General features: G+C 37.4%; 1 protein-coding gene across 4 annotated transcripts in view; it reads right to left on the minus strand.

Annotated features, from left to right (window-relative positions):
• Positions 1 to 13,222, minus strand: part of YTHDC1 (YTH N6-methyladenosine RNA binding protein C1) — a 34,660-nt gene extending 21,438 nt beyond the window's left edge. For all 4 annotated transcript variants that reach the window (XM_060148069.1, XM_060148068.1, XM_060148067.1 and 1 more), the window contains exons 1-4: positions 12,846 to 13,222; positions 2,944 to 3,045; positions 2,248 to 2,576; positions 1,699 to 2,128 (exon numbers count right to left, since the gene is read on the minus strand). In XM_060148069.1, coding sequence (XP_060004052.1) covers positions 1,699 to 2,128; positions 2,248 to 2,576; positions 2,944 to 3,045; positions 12,846 to 12,873 — 889 coding nt within the window. In that variant the 5' untranslated portion in view covers positions 12,874 to 13,222. The remainder of the gene's footprint in view (positions 1 to 1,698; positions 2,129 to 2,247; positions 2,577 to 2,943; positions 3,046 to 12,845) is intronic.
• Between the last annotated feature and the right edge of the window lie 12,044 nt (positions 13,223 to 25,266).

The following is a 25,266-nucleotide window of genomic DNA, read 5'->3' on the forward strand; positions in this document are numbered from 1 at the left end:
TTATAAAGAGAAACCACTCCAAAATAAAAATAATAATGTCCTGCATACTAAATACAGTCTTTAAAAAATGTTCCACATAAGAGCTCTTCCAAAGAAAAGCCACAAATTTTCCTTTAATATGGAAAGTAAGAGTTCCAGGCAGGTATCTCTTTTATAACAGTAAGTCTCTTAACAGTTTTAATATCCAGGTTTTATAAAACTATTGGCTACCATTCAATCTGAAATGTCTAATCCACAAAAAACATAAAGTATGAATAAGTATCTTGTTAAGTATCAGCATCTAGGAATTTATTAAAAATTACATTATTTCAGGCCCTACGTATTTATATGTCTCCCTCGTTTGACTTAAACAGGATAAACGTTCAAGTCTAAGAAATATTGTTCTTAACAGGGACACCAAAAAGAAGATTCCTATAATAAAATGTTCCCTACTTTTACAGGTTTGACACATTCTCCACAATAAATGAACATTCATTCATATTGCCAATGCAATTTTTGTTCGCTATCCATTATCATAAATTACAAAACGTATATCCCATCAGTTTGCAAAAAGTATGATGGGATAGTAGAATTAAAGATTCCACAAGTTTTTTTTTTATATCAAACCCTACTCATCTATTCAGTTTAACTCTTTAGCCCCCTGTCAAAACCTATCTAAACTCCCAAACCTAGAACTCTAGTGAGCAAAAGGCTAGAAGCACTTCAGCTGCCAATTAGAAAATACCTGGTCATTTGCTCTTATCATTTACACTATATCAAAAATATGATTTACTAACAATGTACTACACTAAAATGATAAAATTCTATAATAATGACATTTAACTATCATATATATCAAAAGAATAGAATTTTTCTTGTATTCCAATATTTAGTACATTTGGCCTATGTAGGAGATCTGGCTGCATCTTTACATAAGACAGCCATGAGTATAATCATCACAGAGTGACCAGCGGTCTCTAAGTACCCTGGCCTCTCATTGCTCTACCCTCTGAACTTCCCCCCAAAAGAGGGCTCCCTCAGTCTAATGACTGCAACTACCTACCATTCTCATATTCAAGTCTCATGGGTCAGATAAAGTGGCAGGGCATGTAGCATTGAAGGAATGACCCAAGATGCCTCTTACCCAGTCTCTCCACAATAATTTTATACTCTTATTTTCCATCTGGTACCTTTACACCCAGCCCTCTGGAGACCCTGCCCGTCAGTCAACCCACAGGTACAAAAATGAAAGAAAAGTTTGTGCTCCCAAGAGAAAAAGAAACTTATTTTGGTTTCTGTTGCCACATGATGGAAATCTAGAGGCATTTAACATGAAAATATTTTAATACCTAGCAGACAGGTTCCATATGAATATACCTCAAGTACATCAGTGTTTAAATAAGCTGTTGTTGACTAGTATGGAAATCTAAGAATTTATAACATTAAAACCTCAAATACATTTCCTTATAGAGAAACAATCAGACTAGTGTATTTATAATACAATCAATTTGTAGCTGGGAAATGCCTTTACTAAGATATGTAAATCTTATTCAAGTGCATTTATAATACTCAAAAGCACACTATTAAAAAAAAAAATCACAGGACAGTCTTACTAACATCCCCCCCATTGCCTCAAAAATTTTATAATTCAATTTAAACATGTTCAAGAAAAAAAATTTAAAAAAAAAAGGACAAATCTTTACATATAAAAATTAGTACCTGATCCATCTGTTCCTGAACCAGATCTGACAGACCCATCCGTGAAGGAAACAGATTCAGAATCGGAGTCGCTAGCCTCACTCCGGGTGTCATAATCATTTCCCTCTTCCTTCTGGTCTCTCTCATCCTGTTCATATTCTTCTTCTTCCTCCTCCTCCTCTTCCTCCTCCTCCTCCTCCTCTTCTTCTTCCTCCTCTTCCTCCTCTCCATCATCATCCACCTCTTCATCTTCCTCTGCATCTTCTTCTACTTCTTCATCTTCCTCCACATCTTCCACCCCTTCCTCCTCATTCTCAGTGTTGTTGCCTTGCTCATCAGAAGAACCACTGCTGCCAGTCTCATGGTCAGAGCCATATTCTTCAGAGTTCACTTCCTCCTTGGAAGACTGGCTGGATCTGCTTGCACGTCTATCCACTTCAAGCCCAATTCTCTGATGTTTAAAGAAAAAGGGAATCAGCAGTCATATAACAGACAAGGTCAGAGTGAATAAATAGTTCTAGCCTCAAAAAGAACTGCTTTCTGTATTATATCTGCAATAATATTTACTACCTCAGAACCATCTGGTGTAGGGGATTTGACCCTCCTTTCAGGATCCCTTTTCCGCAGACATGTTTTCTCAGATTGACTCTTATAAGATTCTCTGGAGGCACTGCTTGACAAACGAATCTTCCGATCAGCTTCTAGACGTTTGTTTCTTTCAGATCTTTGATATTCCTCATTTTTATACTCTGTGACTGACTTTCCTTTTGTACTAACCATTCTTTTGTTATTGCTAACTGATGAGCTCAGTGGCTTAGAAATCAATTGTCTTGAATGAACAGAAGGCTTTTGTCGCTTTGTGTCAGTAGATTCCATTCGGTCACTTTTTCTTTTTGAACCTTAAAAATACAATGAAAAAAATATATATAAGAATTTGGGTATTAGACTTATTTCACCAAAGTTTAACAGGTAAATATATAAGAGAATAAAAGCCTCACTTCTTTAAAATGTTTTCTGAAATACCTTTACTCCAAAGTCAATCATAAAGAAAACACAGCTTTCAAACACTGGAATAAATACATGAGACATTTCACACGTTTGGAAAAAAACATATTACTCTCATTTACATGGAATTGGGTACCACTGCTTCTCATGATTGTGCTTTTGGTGCTAAGTGCCTCAAGGAATAAGTACAAAAGCAAAGACTCTTTCTTAAGAAACTGATCTCTACTTTGCTATTTTAACAAAAATAGAAATCTTACATACCCTTTTTCTCATTTTTATCTTGTTCACTCTCTGGATTATAGAGTTCATCGTCCTGTTCTGGTACTTCAGTCAAAATATCATCTAGAACATTAAGTTCTCCATCTGGAAGAAAAAGATTAAAAAGTAACAGGGAAAAATCATTAACATTAAGCATTTATTTCTGAGTACTTACTGTGTTGAGGCTACGGAAGTATGAAAACATAACCTTCAAGGAGCTTTTATTTCAGGATCAAGACACAAGAATAATTCCTATAAAACGATATAAAGTAAAGGATATGATGCACAGCTCTGGTCTACAAAGTCAGGAGTATATATAATCCATAAGGTATGAAAGGATATACTGGGGTACAAAAAGAAAAAGTGAGACCTTCTGTATTTGTAGCTCATCCTTTAATGTCTAATGTTTGTACCTGCTTTAAAATGTGCACAATAATAAAAATACATGTGTATAATATTTAAATAAACATACATTTATCAAAGATTGTGTACTCCGGGCAGAATACTTATTACCATTGTACAGTCGAGAAATCTGGCACACTCCAGCTTAACCAAGCAATCAAGATTAACATCACTAGCAGTGGGTCAAATCAACAACATGGAACCCCTGGAATGATGCACTATGAATAGAAAAATTCTGTGATATTCCTATGCAAAACCTAAACCTATACATGAGTAAACAAACATCAAACCAACCTAAATTTAGAGGCATCCAAAAATGTCACAGTTCATTCATGAAATACAAACACTAAGGAAATACTTCAGATTAAAGGAGACTAAAAGATACAATAACTGACACAGCACATTATCTGAGACAACTGAAAAACTAGTGAAATCTAAACAAGATCTGTAGATTACAAGTATCAATGTCAATTTCCTGATTTTGATAGTACTACAGTTAAGTAAAAGAGAATTCTACTTTTTAGGAAATACATACTTAACTATTTAGGGGCAAAGAAGCATCATGTCTACAACTGACAAAAGAGGGAGAAAGAATGAGTCAGAAAGACAAATGTGGTAAAAATGTTAACATTTGTGGAACGTGGCTGAAAAGCAAAAGAATTCTTTGTACTATCCTTACAGCTATCCTGTTTGTCTGAAATAATGTCCAAGTAAGTTAAAAGAAGAAAATTACTGACGGGGTACACAATCAAAAACATTTGAGGCTGCTGGCATGGACTATAAAAGTATAACTTGTTCAGACAAGGAAACTTGACTGTAATTGATACAGTCAATGATCGTGAAAATTTAGAACTCAGGTTTATTACCCCATCACCTTCCCTACCCCCAACCCAGTCCAACTGGATAAAATAAGTCTTAGAAATACATGCAACTATGTATTTACTACTTTAAACTGATTTTTTTTTTCAAATAAGGAACTAAAGCTAATGGTAAATGTTTTGACACTAAATATCCTGGCATCAAAAAATATCTTCCAAATCTACGGTGACGTAAAGAGAGGTATAAAATCATAAAAACTGATGAGATAGGACAATTGTATCACAGCTCCAGCCAAAAAGGAAAGCCCACTAAAATTATAGCAAGGATTATTAACCTGAGGTCTATGAACAGGTTAGATGGAGTTCAAATATCCCCCAAGAGGGACAGAAATCAGTGACTCAAGAGAACTAAAACAGATAATGTAGGCATAATAAGAAGGAAAGCAAGGTTACACAGGATATGGAAAAGGTAACAATGTATCTTCCTCTGTGCTTGGAGTCACTGCTGCTACTTAATAACACTGACACATACACACTACTATATATAAAATAGATAACTAATAAGGACCTACTGTATAGCACAGGGAACTCTACTCAACTCTCTGTAATGGCCTATATGGGAAAAGAATCTAAAAAAGAGTGGATATATGTATTTGTATAACAGATTCACTCTGCTGTACACCTGAAACTAACACAACATTGTAAATCAATTACACCCCAATAAAAATTAAAAAAAAAAACACTGAAAATTACCTATGCTTGGAATAGCATCGTAACTGATTTCTTTGGTAAGAATGCTTTTCTGTACTTTACCATTTTTCTAAAATGAATATATACTATACAGACTGTTATCATTTTTATTTACTTATTTTCTTAAATGGTACTGAAAATCAAGATATGCCAACCAAAAAGGCTTCTCTCATCCTCTGGGTTCATGTTTTCACTGAGGAAATTCCCTGAAGACCTGAATGGTGGCAAACACAATTTTTGGACGTTATATTGTAAATAAAAAATAAAAACATACAATTTGATTTTTTAAAACCCAAGTTTTTCAGATATTCAATTATTCTTAGGTCAAAGCTCTCTAGTCAGTAAAAAGTGGGTCCAACAGATCTTGAAAAATAAGATATCTGTAGAAGCAAAAGAAAAAACATACAACTAGGACAGCAAAATAGGCAATTAAGTAAATACAGTGCTACACAAATCTTTTCATGAAATACTAGTTCTTGATTAGAAATATCCACTTCAAAAGCTTGAACATTCACATGAACTTTTATACATGCTAAATCCAGACATGCTAAACACAGAATGAAATAACTGTGCAGGTTAATTAATCAATTTAAATTTCAGACATGCCTAAATCATGGTTTCCCTATAAAAAGGGTATTACTGTCTTAAAAAGCTTTAACAAATAATTTTATTAGTCAAATTCAAAGATTGGTTGCAGTTTTAGAAAGCATCTACAAAATTTTAAAATATTAATCAATACTTGCTTTTCTAACATTTTATCACTTTCACACATATCATACATGACACACACAAGGTATGTTTTAGATCCAATACTCTGCAGATAAAGAAACAGAAGCTCAGAAATTCAAGTTGAGCAAATTCACACGTCTAGAGTTCAGGCTTTCTAAATTTACGGTTAAATCAGATGGGGGACATTAAAATCATCTTTTTTTTTTTTAACATCTTTATTGAGGTATAATTGCTTTCTTTACATTTTGTGTTAGTTGCTACTGTATAACAAAGTGAATAAGCTATATATATACATATATCCCCGTATCTCTTCCCTCTTGCGTCTCCCTCCCACACTCCCTATCCCACCCCTCTAGGTGGTCACAAAGCAGGAGCTGATCTCCCTGTGCTATGCGGCTGCTTCCCCCCAGCTATCTATTTTACATTTGGTAGTGTATATATGTCAATGTCAATGTATATATGTCAACTCTCTCACTTTGTCTCAGCTTACCCCTTTCCCCTCCCTGTATCCTCAAGTCCATCTCTATGTCTGCGTCTTTATTCCTGTCTTGCCCCTAGGTTCATCAGAACCCTTTTTTTTCTTTAGATTCCATATATATATATATGTGTTAGCATACAGTATTTATTTTTCTCTTTCTGACTTACTTCACTCTGTATGATAGACTTTAGGTCCATCCACCTCACTACAAATAACTCAGTTTTGTTTCTTTTTATGGCTGAGTAATATTCCATTGTATATATGTGCCACATCTTCTTTATCCATTCATCTGTCGATGGACACTTAGGTTGCTTCCATGTCCTGGCTATTATAAAATAAGCATCTTCAAACAAAATATAAGAAAACAAAACTACAAAGTCTGAAAGGTCATGTGCACTAGTAGATCAATTCCAAATTAGTGCACCAGAAAGCTCCATATTACCAACATTATAGCACCTTAAATTTACTTTAAGATCAACCATAACATCCTCACTTGATGGTCTACAAATTTTTATCCATATTATAGTCTATGACATCAAAAACCTAACTGTGGGGAAAAAAAAAAACCTAACTGTGGTTTTATCACAGTATCAGCCAACTAATAAGACCTGCAGGACAAATTCAGCCCATGGCCTATTTTTGACTGGCAAGATATAAATGGTTTCTTCATTTTTAAGGTTGTGTTTTAAAAAAAAGGAAAGAATATATGACGAAGACCTTATGTGGCCCACAAAGCCTAAAATATTATTTTCTATCTGACCCCGATATAAAAGATCACATTTTAATTTACTTCTCTCCACCACTGAAATCGCTTATATATTTGCTGAAATATGATACATAGGAGTAAGAGATTTGTATTTGGAAGCAAGAAAATCCAGGTCATCATTTAAGAGCTAGGTATCTTTAGGAAAGTCCCAGTCTCAGCTCCAGTTTCTTCACCTCTGAAAAGAGGCATTTAGAATAAAAAGATCAGTGTTTGGGGAAGGGAAGGGGGTGGACAGGGCAGTTATTTGATGCTTCTGAACCTTTTGTTAATGACTAGGGTACATGATACACAAAATCTGGTCCAGCACATAAAATAAAATCCTCTTTCCTCAATAAGACAAATGCATAAATGTTCCTACTATCTACTGCTGTAAGTTTAACATGCTACCCCAAAAACTTGGTGACTTAAAACAATACAGTAATTTACTATTATTGCTTATGGTTCTGAGGCTTAACTAGGGTCTCTCACGTGGCTGCAGTTAAGGGTTAGCTAGAATCATCTGAAGGCTTGCTTATTCACATACCTTGGCTGGGAAGTCTCAGAACAGCTGGGGTTCCTAGGGCACTCCTTTCTATGGTCACTCTCCCCCATGACAGCTTCAGCGTAGGCCGACCTCTTTCATGGTGGTTTAGAGCTTTCATGGTGGTTTAGGCAGAAGCTCAGCAACAGTGCCATAGTATTTTATTCAGAGACAATCACAAAAGTCTACTCAGGTTCAAAGAGAGGAGCTATGGACTCCACCTATTGTTGGTTGAAATGTTAAATACTTGATAGATGTTTTCAAAACTACCACCACCTGCTTAGTTTTGCTTAAACTTAGGGGTTTTAATTATAAATATAAGGAGTACTCTTAAAAACCAAAATCTGGTTTAAAAAGGTGAGAGAGTTCATAGTATTGGGTTATAAAGCTAACAAGCTGCTTCCTCTGACCACTTCATTCATTGGCTAGAGAAAGGAGTTTGTATATATTTTAATTCATGTTTTCAATTTAAAATGAATTAGTTATAAAGAAAGATTATTTTAGTAGTCTCAGAAGCTACTACTATTAAAGACTATCTATCACTGGCATATCCTTTTTAGAAAGAAATAACTATGTCTTTAAGAGATAAAGTAACATCCACCGGTTCTCTAGGGTGACTCTCTTTAAACTACTTTAATGTTTTAAATCACTCACTTTATCCTGAAATTTAGCATTATTATTCTGTATAGTGATATGTACATATACAATTTCTTCACAGTAGTTTGACAGCAGCACCTTAAGAATATTAGCAATAAAATGAACAAAGGCTAGCAAATGCCAGGTTAAGAATTCTATATAAAAAATAACTCAAATGCAGTATTTCTACAGTTAAAGCACTTCATTTTTTTTGAGAAGTCTATATAAAGAACTATACAGTCTTTTTAAAAAAATCCTTTTAAAACCCTGAAAATTGTGTTTTAGATGCCACAACAAAATGAATTTTTCCACAATATGTCAGTGCAACAAATTAACTCAAATGAAACACAAATAAACAGTATTTCCATTTACAGCTAAAGTTCAAATCCATTCAAAGTTATACACTAACAGCCTGTAGGATGAATCTAGCTCTTGGATGCTTTGTTTTTGAAAGTGCCAAGGATTTAATATAAAAATCCAGACCCTACATTTAAAAAAAAAGACTATTTGATCACTAGGGGCCCAGACTCCCATCTGAAAAAAACCAGATGGAGCAGTCCTGACAGTCTTCTGTTAAGACACAGAGAAGGTAACTTATGTCATAGTTTTGCATGAGACAATCTGGGTTTATGCCCCATACATCAGTGTATTTACTAATATTGCCTGAACATATACCATGCTTACTCCTTTACTGTCTATAACCTAACACTCACCATTACCTACAGTACTAAGTAAGTACTTTATCTGCCTGACCCTAGAATGCATATAAACCCACAACTCCTGAACAACACTGATGTTAAATAACTGCAAAAAAATTTAAGGTTCAAGACACTGAGGCACAGGGACACCAAACTTCAGTTTTAGTATATATGATACTTTGTGGAAGAGTAGGAATGCTAAAGGGGACAAGCCTATTCAACTCAAGTGGATTAACTGCCTTGACCGAATACAAGTGCTATGTCGGATCTTACAAATTTTCGAGAGGATTCCCAAATTCAGATTTTTATTTGAAATTGTCTTTTAAATGCTGCCTCAATTAAAAACAAAACAAGGCAGGCTACTGCTAGCTTGATTCCTCTATGGAAATGCAATAATCTGTGAACGTTTTGCATTCACAATATATGATGTTTTTATACGGACTTCATTATCATCACTTGTTAAGCAAGCATAATCTTAGTTATCACAAACTATCGATATTATTAACAAACTGAGTTTTGGGAAAGAGGTACAGATCCATGGGTATAGGAAGCAAAACAAGGAAACAAAAAATATCCCAAATGAAGCCCAAAGAATTAAAGTACTGTGACTTAAATCTCAGTTCTGAATCCAAATTTAATGCTGTTTCCACTCTACCAGAATCACACCTCAACCTTGAAATTCCTGGCCCACGAAGGCCACAAACCTTAACTCCAGGGATATCAGTGTAGAAAATTAACCTTTATCTGAGACGCAGTTCATTTTTTTGACCCAGGAAGCTTCTGGGTTAGGAGATACAAAGTACTATTTATTTCAGGATCCAGCATCAGACTAAGACCTGAAATATTTAAAGAAAAAAAAAAAAAAAAACTGGGTACTTAAATATACTACTTATTTTGTTTTCCAATACAGGGCACCATAATACATTACAGTTTTTATTTTAATTCACTTAATGTAGTTTTAGTCGGGTTTGGCAACGTAGCAAGATTTCCTGGAGCCTCCCCTTCTGTTGTGTTGTACATTAGACCAGTCTCTCAGTTACTTTTTTGTCACTCAAAACCGTCATTCTTCAAGAAGTGTAGAGACTTGGATTTCCTATACCATCCAAATTTCCTGTCTTCCAAAACGCATACAATTGAAGTCTAAGGAGGGCATTTGTAATTTTTTTCTCCTACTTCTATTATGGGTAAAACAAATATATCGGAATATCAAATACATACTCTATGCTTTACAAAGCCCTAACTAAAGTGGACCAAGTCAATCTAACCCTAAGGACTTACTATAGTGAGGGCTACAGTGTGTATACACATATATGTGTGTATATATAACCATGCATACATATTTATATGTATTTGCCTGCATGAGTGTGTGTACGTATATAATTTAAACTGGGAAACTCTTAACTTTGGACATCAATAGCAAATATCACATAACTAGTCATAACTAGTCAGTCATTAATGAAGTCCAACCTTGAGCTAATGATTTACAATCTTCTACATCATTTATTCGAGGCACTGAGACATAATTACTGTACACCAGGAACCTGGTAAACAAGACATACTCCTGGCCTTCATGGAGCTTCCAGTCTGGTAATGCAGAAAACATGTTACTTTCAAAAGTGATTATCCACATTTTAGATACATTAAACTTGTATAACTGTTCTTCAAAGAGAAATTTTTAAGAGCTTAAGAAATAAAATATAAACCAGGTGTTTATAATGGAAAACATAGAAAAATGGCAATTAACACTAGTTAATACCACCAACATTCCAACATCTTCCACATCTACTTTTTGGACAATCACCACAGGAATCAGGAAGCTGGCAAATTCTCCAGTTATAGGCTTCACTTTCTAGGTATGGGTATTACAGAAGCATTTATAGAAGGTAATGTCTGCTTATTACACAGCTAATGTGCAAAGCCCAATAATCCAAGGACTTTATAACTGAAAGTGTTGTAACTGCTCTGTGATTTATAGCAAATTTCTGCAACTTAAACTCATTTCTTATCAAGATCTTACACCACTTACGGAATCTTTCAAGAAAGGACTTAAGGTTTGTGACATGTCTAAGATTTGTGACAGGGTTTACCTTTACAATTTCCTAGTGTTTCATTGTCATCCTACTGATGACAATAAGTACTTAGCTTCCCATTTTTCCCTGTTCAACATGAAAAGAAAGAGTCAAGCATTAATTCTAATTCTGGCTATTATTCTAGCTGTTTGACAAAGATCAAGAAAGTGAGACACCCTAGGCCTCAGTTTCCATACATGCAAAGTGGGTTATTCTAGAAATCTGCTCATTCCAAAATTAAATAAGCAATTCCAGTAGGTATGTATCTGCTAGCTTTCCCAGTAAACTAGAGACAATCTTAAAACTATAAGTACTTACATCATAAATTCTGAAATGAAGCTGAATTATGAAAATTAATTTTTTAAAAACTACACAAATGGGAGGCCTTTCAGAAGCTGGACAATTTATCCTGAATATTGCTAATAGGTGGCATTACTACTTCCCAATAATAGTTACAAAGTTTATGCATTTAGACGTTTTCATCACTAAATCCGTTTCTGAAACAAAATTTATAAAACATCACCTACTTTTTTCCTCCGTGTACAATATTGTGTCTACTCCATAAATGACTTACAACTATGTTCACCTTAACAGACACTGAACTCTTGAGAAGTACTGAGCTTTTACTCATTTTTTATCTAGTTCATCTCACCCACCACAACCACCACCCACTCCCATACACACAGATCATAGATTACACTCTGAAACAATCAAATGTTGACTGAATTAATTCTTCCTGATTAAAATCATCTACTTAATACTACTTTACTACTAATTAAAAGCAGTTTCTTTTATTCACTAACACCATGTAATCCTATGATCACATTCCTTCTGGACTTCTCAAAAGGAAGGGAGAGGCTTTTTAGGATTCGTTTAAGGAAGGAAAATTGAACTACTAAAACCTAATCACCGAGCTGCTTTGAGATAGGAGCCATATCTTAAACATATTCCCACCCACTCCGTTGCCCAAGCCTGTCCCTATTATTGAACAGTTCACTGATTCATGAAAACTCTTTCAAGAAGAAAAATGAGAGGTCACAAGTCTAATGGAACTTGACTCTACAGCCCACTTAACAAATACTCCCTCCCCCAAATCAATTAGCCACACAAAAGAGTAGATCCCTAAAATACAGGACAGCAGCTGGCCAGATTTTTATCAACCATAACCTTGCCAAATCTATCATGGTAATCTTAGGGTTGTAAAAAACCTTAACGTACCATCCAATCTAGACCACTCTCCAGACTTGTACTGATTCAGGATTTACATTAACATTTCCAGGGCTTGGAAGGTCGGTATTTAAAAAGACATGACATTTCATTCTGGCAACATCAGTTCTTCCCATATTTAAAGTAACTGTAGCCCTCCGACTCTCTACAAACTGTATCCATTTGTTCCTGGTTGTACCCTCTAGGAACTACGCACAACGTGTGTCTATCACAATAGTGGCCAGGATTTTTCCTGCCTGGCCTAAATCACATAATCATCTTTTCAAACATCACGTTTTCCAAAATAAGTATCTGAGGAACCAAACAGGCCATTCTTGCCACTTTGCCTATTTAACAGAACAGCCATAAGTTACTCGTAGACATTTCGCGAAATTATCTACCTATATCACTTCTTAAATATGCTTACTTAGTAGATTACCAGCTTTAAGGGTATTAAGGGTTTTCGAAATTCAGCCTAACAGAAAAGGCTGTTTTGAAGATACGCATTACATCCGCATACCACTACCAGGAAATAAACCTAAGGGCCTGCAACTCAGAACAGGCCTTCTCTCTGCCGCGCCCAGGACACATAAACGTTAAGTGAAGAAGGGAATTAGGATTAAAGAAAAATCCAAGGCTAGATGAAGTGTTAGGTTATGTGGAGACCGAGGACGAAAGGGCAGGCCTTGTCTTTTCCAATGAGTCCAAGCGTCTCGATGGAGAGACCGGCTCCGCGCGGAGGAAGCTAACCTCCCCTACCCACAACGACGACCACGGCTCCGTCGACCCACTCCCGAGCCCCACCTCCGCCCATCACCTTTCTCCGCACTAACCTTTCTCCTCTCGGCTGTCGGCCGCCATTGCTCCCCTCTTGTTTCCGCTGCTGCCGCCGCAGCCGCCACCGCCGCTTCGACGCGACTCGCGCGGGCGCCGCAGCCGCGGCAGCAGAACCACAGGCGCGTCCGTCAGTCCGTCCGCTGGGCTTGCGCGCTTCGCACGTTAGCCTCTACCACTCACCCTTCCCGACCCACCCTTTCTCCCCACTTCTTCCCTTTCTCCCTTTTCCCCTTTCCTCCTTTCACTCCTGCCTCCCCCACCCCAGGCCCAGCCTTCCCGTTGGGGCTTAGGAACGGGAGGCGGTAACGGGGAGGGAAGGGAAACAGATGGCGACAGCGGGCGGCGCTAAAATGGAGCCTGCTTCCTGCGTGAAACAATCCCCCTCCCAAAATGCCCTGCGCTGTTTACGCTTCGTTCCTCCCTGGGAACGTCACAGTGCGGAGAGGGCGGGGTGGCAGGTCAGGCAAGAACGTGACGTAACGTCAGCACGTTGCCCCGCCCCCCGCAGCCCGGAAGTCCCTGGAATGAGTTCTATTTCTAGCGATAAAAGTCTCCCAAGTTTACGGGGAGCCAGCTGCGCTGGGTATTCCCAGGTGGCTCAGGTTTCTCACCTGAAGCGCCTATTAACGGAGCTTCCAGCCTCAAAGCAAAGATGCTTTCTGTCGCTCCGCGGGACACCTGATTCAGTTCTGGAAATTGGAGACTTATTTAGGACAAGTCTGGGCCAGTCCCTTTGCAGCCACCACTTTCTACTCTAGGTACCGGATGTACTTTCTTGTTTGGTGCTACAGGCTTACCCAAAGGCAGCACAGGACACAACCAGCTCACTTGTCACAAAAGCCTACTAGTTTCGTTTTTAACTGAGGAAGGGAATTATATTGTATTTTAAAATAGCTTTGTAATTCACATAAATTTGATTGAAACATTTATCGAGGTCCTGGGGTACACAGTTGATTTAAACAGACTATTGAGAAATTAAAACTACAGAAGTGACGAAAAATTATTTTACATGATATGGTAAGATCTGCGAGGAAACTTGCTTAAAGTTCATTGTCCAACGAATGAAAATGTAATTTTGCTTCACTGCTCCATAACTGAGTTTACAAGAGAAAAAAAATTTGAAGAACAGAAAAACAAGAAAAGTAACAGTGTTATAGACATAAAAACAAACTACAAACTTATGGCAAGTTTAGAGAAGGACAGATCTATGGTGTCTTGGTCTTTGATTGCCCTTTTAACGTAGAGACCAAACTGAAGGCAGTGGGAAGATTTTAAGTAGTGGGAAAACACGAATAGAGATTCGTTTGGAGCTATCTGGAGGGCTTGAAGGGAGAAGAGAGAAGGAAATCAATTCAGTAAATATAAATCCAGCTTTGTATCAGATGCTTAGGAATCAAGCATGAATAGGACAGTATTTCTGCCTTTCAGGAATTTTCAGTATGTATAAGGAAGAGACAAGTTAACAGGAAGTTACTGTGTAAAAATAATAGCTAAAAATTGTGTGTTCTTACTGTCTGGCAGGAACCGTTCTGAGCACTTGACCTACACAATCTGATTTCATCTTCTGAAAACACAATTAGATTAGTATATTACTAGCTCTATTTTACATAAAAAGAAAGTGAAGTAATATGAAATTAAAGTGCCCAAAGTTATGAGTAGTAGTAACATGACTCAAATTAAGGCAATTTGGATCCAGCCACCACCTAACATTGCCTTATGTGGAGTAAGCTCAGAATGTTATTGGAACTTCTAGGGGCATGTCACTCAGACTGCTGGAGGGTACAGAATAGAGTAAAGGAAAGCTTTCTGGAGAAGGGAAAATAAAGCCTAGCTGAGATCTAAAAGCCTCCTAACCTAGGTAAAGGGGAGAAAAGACAAGGGTGGTGGGCAGAAAAATGGTTTTCATGTTAAAAAAAAGGTCCTAGGTGGCAAAATTACCCATGGTTCAATTCAGGTTGATATTCAATGGTTATGTAAGAAGAAGCTGAATCAAGAAAAGCATTATATATGTTCCACTCATTTATTATTTCAGTCAACTAGTATTTATTAAATTCCTATCCTGCCCCAAATGTTGTAATAGGCTCCAGAGTTAAAAAATATACATGGTATAGAATCTGGTTTCTCTTTTCAAAGAGTTCAAGTTTATGTTCTAGTGAGGGAGACAAAGCAAAAGTAAACAAATTAAAAGTCATGACAAATTCTATGGAAGAAACAAGAGGTTAATATGGCAAAGGGTGTGGTAGGGGGGGAATGGGTGGAGGCTTTTTATATAGAAAAACTAGTAAAGTCCTCTCTGAGGAGGTGAAGTTGAGACTGATACCCAGTAAGAGGTGGAGATAAGGGTCTTCCAGGCAGAGGACAGCACACCCAAAGGCTCTGAGGGAGAAAGAGGCCTTGGTGTGGTCAAGGGTCTAAGGAGAACACCAATGAGCTGCCACCCAGATAATGAGTGAGAGAGCAAGTGGCTGAGATAATGTTTGAGGGACAGGCCACATCTTATGAGAGTAAGGGCCTAATCAGGACCCAACCCTAAACAAAAGCAGTATAAGGTCTACAGAGAAACAGAATTTCAAAGGTGAGCCCACTGGAGCGTGAGGAAGGAAAACACCTTTGGCTTTCCAAAGAGCCACACCTGTAAAATGTGAAAATAAGCCAACACAAGTTCAAGATGATCAGCACTCCTCAGAGGAAGACAACAAAATATAAAATCTCTGAAACATATATTTCACAATATTTAATATCACATCAGGCTAGGGCCAGGTTATATAGCACAGGTTGCAAACTGGTGCCTGCTGACCTAAGACTTTCCTTGAACCATCAGTGTTTATGTGCTTTTATTGAAGCTTAATGCCTTTAATCAGGGCATGCACTTTCCAATAAGATTTCCTCCACCACCCTTCTCAATTGCCCTACCTTTGACCAATATTACTGATTGAAGTATGTATCAATGAAGTGTGTGGATTCAGAAAAAAGAAAAAAAAAATTGATAGCTGTGTTCTGTCGCCCCGGGAAGGTAATGTAGGGTGGAGAGTAAAGGAGACTCAGTCCAGACTCTTAGAGAATGTCAATGAAGAGAATATGCAATATGAACCTAGAACATCTTCTCATATTAGAAAGTAGTAATCAGAGAATGCCAGAGACCTATCAAACTATGGAGCATTTTGAGCAACTGTAAAGATAAAATTGCATTGGACTGAAACATATCAAATATGTTTAAATCCTTGAATTCATAATAGTTCAGAAAAATTCATCATTCCCCTTTGGGTGATGCTAGGGAACCAGTTCATTATTTTGAAAACTGGTAAAGAGAAATCATCATTTATCCGTCTTTCCAATTAGAACTGTATCTCAGGGTTACCAAACAAATAGTTGATGAAGGGAAGTTTCTCTTTAGGGAAGTATTCCAGCTACTATGTGGCCAGGGCAAAGCAATGATAGAAGTAGGACATCACCATTTTATAACCGTTATGAAATAAACAGATCAAGACAATGGTTATTAATGGCTGCTAATTTGTATAACAGAAAGACAATCAGATGTTATGTGCCTCCTGCTGGAAGTACCTAATTCTGTCTATGAAGCAGTCTTGCCAAAAAACTAAACCTGGATCTCATCAAGACTTTTGTCAGTGGTTCTCTAGCGGGGGGGGGGGGGGGGATTCTGCCCCCAGGGGACATTTGGCAGTATTTGGAGAACTATGTGGTTGCCACAACAGAGAGCGTGCTGCTAGAATATAATGAATGGAGGCCAGGGATGGTTTTAAACATCCTGTAAGGCACAGGAAAGCCTCCCACTTTAACAAAGAACTATCTGACCCAAATGCCAACAGTGCTTGTGCTGAGAAATCGAGCTCTGGGACACACACAAAGCACAGGTGACTGTCTTAAGCTATCCCCCACAAATACTATTAGCAAAATCCAGACAGTAGGAAACTACAGAACAAACAAGCAGATGTCTTCAAAAATAAATTGCAATGAAGAAGGAAAGAAATAGAGAGGAGTAAGTAATCTATACACTAAAATAAACTTACAAGAAATATAAAAAATGTAAACCAATTGTAGTACGTGGATGTTATGGGTTGAATTGTGTTCCCCCAAATAATATGTTGAAGACATAACCTGCAGTACCTCAGATTGCAACCTTATTTGGATATAGGCTTGTTTCATATGTAACTAATTAAGATACGGGTATACTGGAGTAGGGTGGGCCCTTAATCCAATGACTGGTGTCCTTATAAGAGAGGAAAAGAGACACAGAGACAGAAGTACACATGGAAAATTTGGCCATGTGACGAATGGAGGCAGAGGTTGGAATGACGCAGCTAAAGAATCCCAAGGGTTACAGGCAAAAACCAGAAACTAAGAGAAGCAAATAAAGACTCTCCCCTGCATATTTCTGAGGGAGTATGGCCCTAGTGACATCTTGATTTCAGACTTCTAGCCTCCAGAACTGTGAGACAATAAATTTCTGTTGTTTTAAGCCACCCAGTTTCTGGTACTTTGTTACAGCAGCCCAGGAAACTAATGCCATGGATCTTATTTAGATACTGATTTGAATACGTGAATACACTTGCGTATACACACACACACACACACACACACACACACACACACACACACACACACACATACAGAGTCATACACATATCAGCAAACTTAATATTGAGTGAATGATAATTTTGAAAGAATTGCTATTAATATTTTTAGTTTAATAAGTTAAGTTTAAAAAATAGTTCTCGGGGCTTCCCTGCGTGGTGTAGTGGTTGAGAATCCGCCTGCTAATGCAGGGGACACGGGTTTGAGCCCTGATCTAGGAAGATCCCACATGCTGCGGAGCAACTAGGCCCGTGAGCCACAGCTACTGAGCCTGCACGTCTGGAGTCTGTGCTCTGCAACAAGAGAGGCCGCGATAGTGAGAGGCCCGCGCACCGCGATGAAGAGTGGCCCCACTTGCCACAACTAGAGAAAGCCCTCGCACAGAAACGAAGACCCAACACAGCAAAAATAAATTAATGAATTAATAAACTCCTACTCCCAACATCTTCTTTAAAAAAATAATAAATAAAAATAAAAAATAGTTCTCATAATTTCATGATATATACTAAAATATCTGTAGATGAAATGACATGTTATCTGAGATTTATTTCAAAATAAACTTGTACAGGGCAAGGGGATTTGGGTGGCATCATACAAGTCAGCTCATGAGCTGCAGATATGTATACATTCATAGAAAAACGTATTCTCTTTACCTTTTTAAAAAAATATTTTAGATTTTCTTTAATAATTTTAAAGAAAGGCAGAGCAAGAGAAACCAACGAAGAAAGTTAAGGCGATATCAAAATGCCATTTTCCCTAATCCATATTTATCCTATCAGAACTAAGAAGTAATTGAAAGTAATCTTTAATGTAATTAGAATTCTACATTTAAATATTTGCTATTAAAATAAGGTTATGTGATCAATGACAACAAGGACCTACTGTATGGCACAGGGAACTCTGCTCAATACTCTGTAATAACCTAAATGGGAAAAGAATTTTAAAAAGAATAGATACATGTATGTGTATAGCTGAGTCATTTTGCTTTACACCTGAAACTAACACAACATTGTTAATCAACTATACAATGTAAAATAAAAATTTTAAAAATAAAAAAATAAGTTTATGTGAGAACAAGGGTACAACTGTTTAAAAAATGCAGTTTTCATTTCAGTCATGTTAATAAAAAGGAAAAGTTATAGGGGTTATAAAGGACTGAACTCTAGCTTTGTTGAACATTCAACTATTGTGTACTTATTAAAAGCACAGATTTTGCAGTCATAATAAGCTGGTACAAATTCTGGCTCTGCCATTCACTAGCATGCGATCTAGGAGAAATTAACCTCTAATCTTTAGTGTCTTTATGAATGAAAACTTAGAAATCATTTTCAGAGTTGCTATAATGTTTAAAATGGTTAGAAAAGGGCAGTTAAATGTTCAATAAGCTGGAACTACTGTTATTTTTATCATTTCTGTAGTTCAGGGATGATGGATTGTTTTATCAATTGTTGTTGGTGAACTTAATCAGAAAATGTAGCACCAAATGACTCTAAATAGATTTTTGGCTTAGCTGTCTATGTATACATATGATTTCCTGAGTAAAGATCAGTAAACTAAAAACATACAGCCAAAACTTCTCTTCAGATCTCAGGGATCATCAAAATATTATTTAAAAAATACAATACAGCTTCTAAAGTGGGAAGTTCCTTTTAAACTGATGGTAATGAATTGTGAATTGAAATTAACAGAATTTAGATAGCAGTAAAGTGCCCAGAGCTATACATATGGAGAGAAGAACCATGATAGGATTGATTACCAGATTTCAGTTACTATTGGGTTAATATCAGAACAGAGATACTAGGGGACAAGCAAAGCTAGAGGAGGAGCAGTGGGAGGGAACTTTGGAAATCTAGCCCTTCTGGGGTAGAAATCTCATTCATACCTCCTAATACCCCAGGTAGCCACCTGAGACACCAGAAAGGCCACACCATAAGAATAAGGACTTTAGCCTAAAGTAAAGTCTAATCATGACCTACTCAGACAAAGACTAAAACCAAGGCCCAGGAAGACCCACAGGGGAAACAAAATGTGGAAGTTGCATCTTGCATATTAGAAAGGATTTAAAAACTTGGATTGTTCCTATAAAGCATAAACATACAATCTACACAAGTTCAAGGTGATTAGCCTTTATATGACTGCAGCCTTAATCTGACCTCAACTTCATGAGCCAGAACTGCCCAGCTGAGTGGTTCTGAAATACCCGACCCACAGAAATGGCAAAAGATAATAAAGGTTATTTTTAAGCCACTAAACTTGGGAGTGTGCTGTTTCATAGCACTAGATAAGTAATACACAATGTCATATGTAAAAATCAATTATATTTCTAAATATAGCAAGAAACAATTGGAAAATGAAATTTAAAAACATTTACAATAGCATTAAAAAACATAAAATACTTAGCAATACTGAAAACTATAAAAGTGTTACAGAAAGAAGACCTAAATAAATGAAAAAATACTCATCATGCATTGAAGGACTCAATATTGATGTCACTTCTCCCTAAATTGATCTATAGATTCAAAGCAATCTCAATCAAAATCCCAATGGATTTTCACAAAAGAAATTGACAAGGTGAATTTAAATTTGTAGGGAAATGAAAAGGACCTAGAATAGTCAAAACAACTTTGGAAAACAACAATTTTGGAGCATCAGCATTACCTGATTTCAAGACTTATCATAAAGCCATAGTAATCAAGACAGTGTGGTACTTATTAAAGTAAGACAGGGGCTTCCCTGGTGGCACAGTGGTTGAGAGTCCACCTGCCGATGCAGGGGACACGGGTTCGTGCCCCGGCTGTGGAGCGGCTGGGCCCGTTAGATATGGCCGCTGAGGCTGCGCGTCCGGAGCCTGTGCTCTGCAACGGGAGAGGCCACAACAGTGAGAGGCCCGGGTACTGCAAAAAATAAATAAATAAATAAAGTAAGACAGATAGATCAATAAATCAATAAAGTATGATATAATCATACCTAGGCATGGAATACAGAATTAAATGTAGAGATAATTTGTTATATTCAAATACAGTTACATAATACAGCATTAAAAATGAACAAGAGCTACATGTACCAACATGGTTAGATTTCAAACACATAATGTTAAGTGAAAAAGGAACTTTCAGATTGCTATGGTAATATTGTTTAAATGTTAAAAACACACACACAAAAATACTATGTATTCTTTTATAGAAATAGATATATGTATGAAAAATACAAAATTATAGACCAGAAGTAATCTTCAAAACAGTGTTTATTTCTAGGAAGGGAGGAAGGAATAGAACTCAGAAGGGGTACAAAGAGGATTAAAAGCTCATCAGATATGCTTTATTTATTTAAAGACAAGAAAGACCTGAAATACATGGCAAAGCAATAACATTAGTGAGCACATGAGGATTACATTACTGTCATCAGTGTCTGAAATATTTCATTTAAAAAAATTACACATGGAATGTCAGGCAAATTTTTAAATGGAACGTGTTGCATTATGCAATTGTGTTTAAAATAGTTGCTCAAAGCTGTAGAGAAACTGAGCCTCCTTTGTCTCTTGGCCTTCTCCACTAGAGTCCTTGTTTCTGTTCATTCTAGCTTGATGCAGACCTGACAGCATTTCCTATTCCTAACCAAGTATGTGTAGGTGAGAGGGAGAGCACAAGATAGGACTCATATCCTTTACTGAAATGGTTATCTGGATCTCCAGATGCATAAAGCCTAGCTTGCCTTCACAGCCCAGCCCCTCTTCTATTGCCTGCCTGAGTGCCTCTGTAAGCTGCTATGTGAGCTAATGTGCTAGGGCCTGATTTGCTGCTCCTGACACTATATTTTCCCATCTTCACCCATGCCTTGTAAGGATGAGGTGTTTTTATAAAATAGCACATCAAGAAGTTTAACATAATAACGGAATACATTATTAAGAGAGATACAAACTTTCAGCTTTAAGGTGACTAAATTCTAGGATCTAACGTACAGCATGGTGACTATAGTTAACAGTACTGTATTGTATACATGCTTGCCATTGCTTAGAGAGTAGATCTTAAGTGTTCTCACCACACCAAAGGAAAATAAAAAGGTAATTATAACTATGTGAAGTGACGGATGTGTATATTAACTTGATTGTGGGAATCATTTCACAAAGTACATGTACTTTGTACATGTACAAATACAAATACTTTGTATTTCTAAAGTACATTTTAGATCTTAAACATATACAATTTTTACTTGTCAATGATACCTCAATAGAGCTGGGAAAAAAATAAAGTAGAAAAAAAAAGGAGAGGAGTTGTTTGTACTGTAGCTGCTCCACTCTGAAAAAAACATTCGTGAAGGACCTAGGCCTCTTAAGGGCAAGTGGGTCTCTCTAGGCTTTTTCTCTAGGAGAAAAAGAGGCCAAAGTGCTCAAAATCCTGAGGAGGAGAGCAGAAGGCTAGAAAAGAGAGTCTGAAGGAAAGCCTTAGAGAAGGGAACTTCCTGAACCCACTTGAAATAGGTTTATAAAGACTTAAAGATACACCGATAGGAATCATTTAAAATATTTAAATATGTATTCTGCACCACCTTCTGGAATCTGACTGAATTCATGTTTGGCTCCTAGTAAGGACTTGGTCCTTTCTGGTATTGGACTTGCCTGAAGCTCTTCCAGAACTTCCCAAACATGAGGAAAGGTTACATTAAATATACCACAGTAAACATTGCTGAACTATTGAGTATAATGCAGCAGAGTCCTTGATATAGCACTGAACTGCTGCCTGCACAATTTAGTATATTATGTAGTCTTAAAATAACTAACATTTGACTAGCACATTTACTGAGAACTTCTCTTTCACATATCTTATCCCATTTAAACTTCACAACCAGCTTCTGAGTTAGATTCAATAAACATTTATCCTAACAGCAATTATAGTTTTAATTTAAAAAATCAATAAAAATAGGCCTGTTTCAATATTACAGGGTATTTTTAAATTTGGAAATGTATTAATCTTTTGATTTGAAACCAGGTACCTGAAACTGTTCTTCTACACTAAGATGTTAATGTCAAGTTTTCATTTAGTTTTTAAGTGTACCACAGTAGGCAGCCTTGCATTCTTTAACAGAAATTCTATTGGTTTAAGCCTTTTAATAGGAAATAAATTTTCAAAATATAAGTACTTCCAAAAAAGAATATAATTTTGCTCAGCTTTTTAAAAAAGTATCTAATCCTGGGATATTTAAAGAATTCTGGAATTTCAAAGTTGTTCTGCTTCCTTTTTAACAACGTTGATAGCTGACATTTACTGAGTACTCACTATATGGAGTCTACTCTGAACTCTGCCTGTATTTTACTTCCCTTAATCCATGTAACACCCCCATGAGACCTTATTGTTATATTTATTTTACTGAGGATGTAAATTTCTTTTGAGTAAACACTTAAGCTTTCAGGGTTTTCCTTCTTTTCCTCTTCTCTTTTCTTGGTAGCATCTTGGCACAGGGGTGTGCTGGATCTCTCTGGCTGCCCTGATCCATTTTTCATACACTGTATCCTGCTCTGTACCTTAGAAAGCTGATCCATAGAGACTGGCCAATTGGCTCCCTTCCTTGGTTTTGTTTGAGTGCAGTCAACGGAAGGCACAAACAGAAGACCTAAGAGTAGAGTAAGAGTTGAAACATTTATTTTCGTGACTACATCCATGCAGGGTTACCAGAGGTTGGCTCTGTCCTTTTATCCATGGCCCCAGTTCCTAGCAGTCAACACTATCTGTACAGTTATCCTAACTGGGCTCTAGTAACTCCAACCTTCATTTGCTCATCCTGGCTTAGGGTACTACTCTGGACTGAACTGTGTCTCCCCAGGACCCTTATGTTGAAGCCCAAACTCCCAATGTGACTGTATTTGGAGATAAATCCTGTAGAACCCACGGACAGCCCCTGAATACCAAGACAGAATTGTTCCAGTGTCACTCTTAGTCTTCTGCTCTTTTGGGGGGGACTGTAATGGGAATCCAGGCTAACAGACCTGGAGCAAGTTGAGGAGGATTCTGGGAGCTCTACAAAATCAGTAGCAAGTGCTGTGAAAGACACAAGCCAAAAAGGTAAAGGGAACCTAAGGCACTGAGTACCTCTCTGACCTGCTTAGGGCTAGCCCAGTGAAGAAGAAAAACTTAGAAACTCATGTTTACAGAGTTAAATCTGTCAAGCAGGAAGAACCCAGGGTTGGAAACCAGCTCAGTCCTTCAGGTCTGAGAAGTCCAATGCGCCTGACGGTGCTCTACTTTCTGGTTCTTTAAAGAATGCTGTTTTTGTTCCATTCTCCCTGTTTGAATGGGTACAAACTTAGTTCTCCTCAGCAGCTGGAAGACATTCCTCCTACGCTTTTCCCTTCTTGGCCAAAGAAAGTACCCACAAGACAGTAGCACCTGGTTTCTCAGGTGCTGAGGACAGTCAGATCACTGCTTGGACTCTGCTTTGAGTAGGGGTGGTAAATATCCTGCCTGAGTGGCTTTCCCTTTCCTTCTCCCCTCCTGTTCCCATGGTGAACTGCTCTGGTTATCACAGAGTTTTATTGAACCCAGCTGCAGCTGCCTGGCCATCTGGATGCTGTCTGCTGCATAGCCATATGATACACTGGAGGGCGGAGGCTGTTCACCTCCCCTGCTCTACAGGATGTTGTGGAAATCAGGGAAGAGAAGGTGGTGAGCCGACCCTTATTTCTCTCTCCACTCCCTCTCTTCTATAATACATTCCCCATCTGTGTCTCTTCTGTTTAAAAGGAGAGGAAGCAGCATTAACGGATGGAGGAGACTATGTGTTACTTATCCACTTCTGAATAAATATTTGTTACTCCTAAAAAAAAGGGGGAAAAGGATATACAGTGTTGGGAAAACTGGATATACACATACAAAAGAATGAAACTGGATCCCTATCTCACATAATACACAAAAATCAACTCAAAATAGTTTGAAGTCTTGAACATAAGACCTGAACCATAAAGCTCCTAGCAGAAAACATAGGGGGTAAGCTTCTTGACATTGGTCTTGGCAATGATTTTTTGGATTTGGCAACTAAAGCAAAAATAAACAAATGGGACTACATCAAACAGCAAAGGAGGGCTTCCCTGGTGGCGCAGTGGCTAAGAATCCACCTGCTAATGCAGGGGACACGGGTCCAAGCCCTGGTCCGAGAAGATCTCACATGCCACAGAGCAACTAAGCCCGTGAGCCACGACTACTGAGCCTGTGTGCCACAACTACTGAGCCTGCGCGCCTAGAGCACATGCTACACAACAGGAGAGGCCACTGCAATGAGAAGCCTGTGCACCACAACGAAGAGTAGCCCCCGCTCTCTGCCCATGCACAGCAACGAAGACCCAATGCAGCCAAAAATAAATAAATAAAATAATTAAATTAAAAAAAAAACAGCAAAGGAAACCATCAACAAATGGAAAGGTAACCTATGGAATGAGATAATCATATATCTGATAAGGGGTTAATATTCAAAATATATTTTACAAACTCACAAAAGTCATTAGCAAAAAAACTCAAACGATTCAATTAAAAATAAAGGAAATGAATAGACATTTTTCCAAAAGAGGATGTACAAAGGGCCAATAGGTACATGAAAAATACTCAACATCACTAATCATCAAGGGAAAGCAAGTCAAAACCACAATGAGATACCTCAGATCTGTTAGAGTAACTGTTATCAGAAAGACAAGAAACAGCATGTGTTAGAGAGGATGCGGTGAATAGGGAACCCTGGTGCACTGTTGGTGGAAATGTAAATTGGTGCAATCATTATGGAAAAGAGAAGAGTAGGGAGGGGTTTCAAAAAATTAAAAACAGAACTACCATATAATCCAGC

The sequence above is a fragment of the Lagenorhynchus albirostris genome, chromosome 4, assembly GCF_949774975.1.
Source record: "Lagenorhynchus albirostris chromosome 4, mLagAlb1.1, whole genome shotgun sequence".
Lineage (NCBI taxonomy): Eukaryota > Metazoa > Chordata > Mammalia > Artiodactyla > Delphinidae > Lagenorhynchus > Lagenorhynchus albirostris.